Consider the following 4354-nt stretch of genomic DNA (forward strand, 5'->3'; position numbering starts at 1 on the left):
GGCAGTTTGGAAATGTCCCTTCTTGTGAACTTGTTGGACCTCAGATTCGGACGAGAAAAGGAGTGGGCGTTGTGGGTGGCCTTAAGGAGGGAAATGTGAAGGGAGTAAAGCAGAGTTTAGAAAGCAAAGCAAGTGCAGTCGTCCTAACAAGAAGTGTATTTTCCCATTGCCATTTTCTGTTTGACGTGTCTGAATAGAGATAAAGGTGTAATTAAAATGGATTTCAGTCTTTTCTAAAGGTAGTCTGAAGTCGGCAGGCGTTTTGTACAAATCCTAGTAGGCGAGAAAAGCTCCTATAACGAATCTTGAGGTGCTGGACATGTGACACCACCTCTTAATAGAAATTTAGTTTTTTTCTCTTGATTGATTGTATATGGCTTATTAGTAGCATGGAATGGAGGAGGGAAGTTTTTTCTGCGTCTGAGCTGGGATAGAAATCCAATAACTGTAAATTCTATAAAATCGGCTTGAAACCAGGCATGAAGAGCTCTACCCATGTGTAAAATTAAAGTAGGGCAGTTTTTTAGCTAGAGGCTTAGATTTATTCCCCTCAGTCAGAAAGGAACCTATTTTATTTCAGATTTGTAGGATTTTCTTCGAAAACTACAAATCTCCAAATATGAATCACCTATAAGGCAACATGAAAAAATTGGCAGGTGACTAAAATCATAACTTCATTTATTTTAACATATTTTACTTATTAAAAAAATAACTAATGCTTAAGTAATTCTAAGATGTTACTTTACAGTTCAAAAGAAGCTTGATTTTTCTGGTCTTTGAGCATATTAAAGCAATGGTAGTCCTAATAATGAAATGCATTCAGACTGCATTTTTTAGTTTATTAATTTTAACTATAGAATTAACTCTTTAATTATAAAATAGAATAATGGGCATATGACTATGAAAAATAATGTGTAGGAAATGTGGTAACTCTGGTATTACCAAAGAGACTACATTTTATGAGGCTCTTTTTTGGTTTACACTTTGCAAGTGGCACATTGTATCACTATCATCATCAGTGTTCTACTTGTAAATAGCATGTAGACAGAGCTTGGCTTTTAGGTGTGTGAAAATTCCGTGGTGCGCTTTTACTTACACAAATGTACACTTTCTAAAATTTTTGCAGCTAACTTTTCTGAACAAGTAGTTGAAAGCTTTCCATCCGATATCTCTACTGGTGTATACTATGGATGGGCCTGTGTTGGAAATGGAGATGTGCATAAAATGGTTTTGAGCATAGGATGGAATCCTTTCTATAAGAATATTAAGAAATCAGTGGTAAGAGTTTTACTTTGTGTGGTACTTTGATTACAATAAATGAGACAGACATTCACTTTGAATAAGATAAGCAGAATTTGATCCATAAATGAGATTACAAATTCTATTTGCTGCTAGAAGTGTATTTGGTATCCATCTCAAATGTTTGTGTTCTGGGGAGAAAAAAAAAAAAATCCCGCAAACTCTCTCAGTAGCCATAAAACATGCAGCTGTAGATAGTAAAATTTATTTTCATTTGTCTATTCTACCACTATTTAAATACTTTTGAAATCAAAATTCATATTTCCAAAGTGCTTTGTGCTGACAGCTGGCTAAGCAGAAGCTTAATCGATGTATTCAGTTTATTGGTTATGAGACCTCTGGTGTTAACTGGAACATACTAATCTCTCATCCTTTGCAATCCATCCACATTTAAAGTGCAAGATTCTGGGGCATCTTAATTTGTAATGGTTTTCCAGTAATTCTTATCTTAAATGGTGGAATCCATACATGTGGTGCTGTGGCTTAATATACAGAATCAAGATCCAAAACCAGTAACAGGACGGAGTTAAAATCCTGAACTGTGGCATCTATGTTTTTGCTGCTATCAGGTGCTGGTGCTTTTCCTGAGTCTTGCAGAACTTGATTTTAATTGCTGATACTTAGAAGCGGTTTTATTTTGACCTGAATCTCTGCTTTGAAGATAGCTGCCTTCACTCTTCTTAGAATTTTATCCTTCAGTTCCTGTGAGTCACTTGTAAAAGCTGTCTTTAAAACCACTGTTTCAATCAAATTAATTACAGTTATTTGGACTCAGCAACTTAATCAAACAAATCTAGGCATTATTTGTGATTTGCTGCATTGAAAATCTTACCTTTGAAATAAATATAACAATGTTCTTAAATACCATGCAAAGTACAATTCTCCCTACTAATGTAATCAAAAGCTCTAGCCTCTGAATCTTGTGTTATACGTGTTAGACTGAGTGTCTCAGTTTTCCTGATACATGTGGGAGAGAATTTGAGTTAGAGGTATTAGCTGAACATCCTTGCAACAAGGGAAATAAACTCAAAATGCATCATGATAATTATCAACTTATTTCTCTTTTTCTAGGAAATACACATTATCAACACTTTCAAAGATGACTTTTATGGAGAGATTCTTAGTATAGTCATTATTGGATATATTCGATCAGAAAAAACCTTCAGTTCCTTAGGTCAGTATTGCAGGTCTCTTAAACAAATGTGTTATTTGTCCAGTTCTTGCATATTGAAGGTGCTATGTCATTGTTTTCTCTATTTTCAGCTGTTTCTCATAGGGTACCTGTTGCTTGTAATCAGCTGTTTCATGTAGCTGTTTCTCAAGGGTAGAGAGGCCTTACAGAGGGATCTTGATAGATGAGAGAGCTGGGCAATCACCAACTGCATGAAATTTCATAAAGAGCAAGTGCAAGATTCTGTACCTGGGACGGGGTAATCCTGGTTATATGTACAAACTGGTGGATGAGAGGCTGGAGAGCAGCTCTGCAGAAAGAGATCTGGGGTTTGCATTGATAGCGAGTTGAATATGAGTCAACAGTGTGCCCTGGCAGCCAAAAGGGCTAACCATGTCCTGGGGTGCATCAAGCACGGCATCGTCAACTGGTCAAGGGAGGTGACTGTCCCACTCTACACTGCACTGGTGCAGCCCCATCTCCATCCAGTTCTGTGTGCAGTTGTGGATGCCTCAATACAAGATGGACATCAGACTATTAGAGTGTGTCCAGAAGAGGGTGACCAACATGGTGAAAGGCTTGAGGGCAAGACTTGGGAGGAGCTTGAAGAACAGAAGGCTGAGGGGTGCCCTCATGGCAGTCTGCAGCTTCCTCAAGGGGGGCAGTGGAGGGGGAGGTGCTGATCTCCTCTCTCTGGTGACCAGCGACAGGGCACGAGGAAACAGAATGAAGCTACGTCAGGAGAAGTTCAGATTGGACATAAGGAAAAGGTTCTTCACTGAGAGGGTGGTTGGTCAGTGGAATGGGCTCCCCAGGGAAGTGGTTACGACACCAAGCCTCTCAGAATTCAAGGAGCATCTGGGTGATGCTCTTGGTCATATGGTTTAGTTTTAGGTAGTCCTATGAGGAGCAGGGAGTTGGACTTGGTGATCTTTATGGAACCCTTTCAACTTGAGATATTCTACAATTCTATGTCTTACCTTTTACGTTGTCAGTATATTTTTTTTTAAGCTGAATCTACTAAAATATATGTTGGTCATATTAAAAAAATTAAAACCCCACAACCTCCAGACTATCAGTACTTTTTTATTTCAGTCTAAAAATTATATTGTCATGTCAGTCATCTGAGGAGTGGCTTGAAAATCATGAGCTTGTTGTGAAAGCATTGGTGTAGTCTGTCCCATTTCTTCTAGAAATGCATCTGTGTTGAAACTGAAACAGTTAATGAAAGGCTGTTGAATTTTTAATAAAGTGTCTTGAAACAAGGAAAAAGTGCAGTTTACAGCAGTGAAAAGTGCAGTGCACATCAAAACTTGTAATTTGAGAAACAGAGAATGTTGCCTAACTTTGTAATAATAAATACATTCTGCTTCTGGGATTGTTTTCTGGTGTTCTCTAGTACACCCTTTTTTGCTTGCTATTGTGTGTTCAGAATTTAGACCAGCTTTTAAATATTGCTTTTCTTACTTCTCTTTTGCAGAGGCACTCATTTCAGCAATTCAAGAAGACATTGAAGAGGCAAAAAGACAGCTAGATTTACCAGAACATCTTAAACTCAAAGAAGACAACTTCTTTCATCTGCCAGAAGGCAAAATAGTAAACCACTAAGTAAAACCATGTGGGCTTTTTTCATCTCCTGGAGCTCTTTTCTTTGCAGTGTCATGTATCATATATCATTTGACATATGACGTATGTATGTGTACTGGATCTGGCTGGGATGGAGTTAATTTTATTCATAGCAGCTCATGTAGTGCTGTGTTTTAGATTTGTGGCTAAAACAATGAACGTATCACAGTAACGTTTTAGCTGTTCCTGAACAGCACTTGCACAGCATCAAGGCCTTCTCTGTTTCTCACTCTGCAACCCAGTGAATAGACTGGGGCC

At 38.0% G+C, this 4354-nt stretch overlaps 1 protein-coding gene across 1 annotated transcript; it reads left to right on the forward strand.

Annotated features, from left to right (window-relative positions):
• Window positions 1-1126: 1126 nt before the first annotated feature.
• Window positions 1127-4078, forward strand: LOC104471772 (riboflavin kinase-like; the record flags this gene model as incomplete). Its single annotated transcript, XM_010087253.1, has 3 exons — window positions 1127-1278; window positions 2371-2473; window positions 3951-4078. Coding segments are annotated over 3 exons (383 nt in total), but the record flags the coding sequence as incomplete, so codon positions are not given.
• Window positions 4079-4354: the final 276 nt, after the last annotated feature.

Source organism: Pterocles gutturalis, unplaced genomic scaffold (genome assembly GCF_000699245.1).
Source record: "Pterocles gutturalis isolate BGI_N339 unplaced genomic scaffold, ASM69924v1 scaffold2141, whole genome shotgun sequence".
In the NCBI taxonomy this organism is placed as follows: domain Eukaryota; kingdom Metazoa; phylum Chordata; class Aves; order Pterocliformes; family Pteroclidae; genus Pterocles; species Pterocles gutturalis.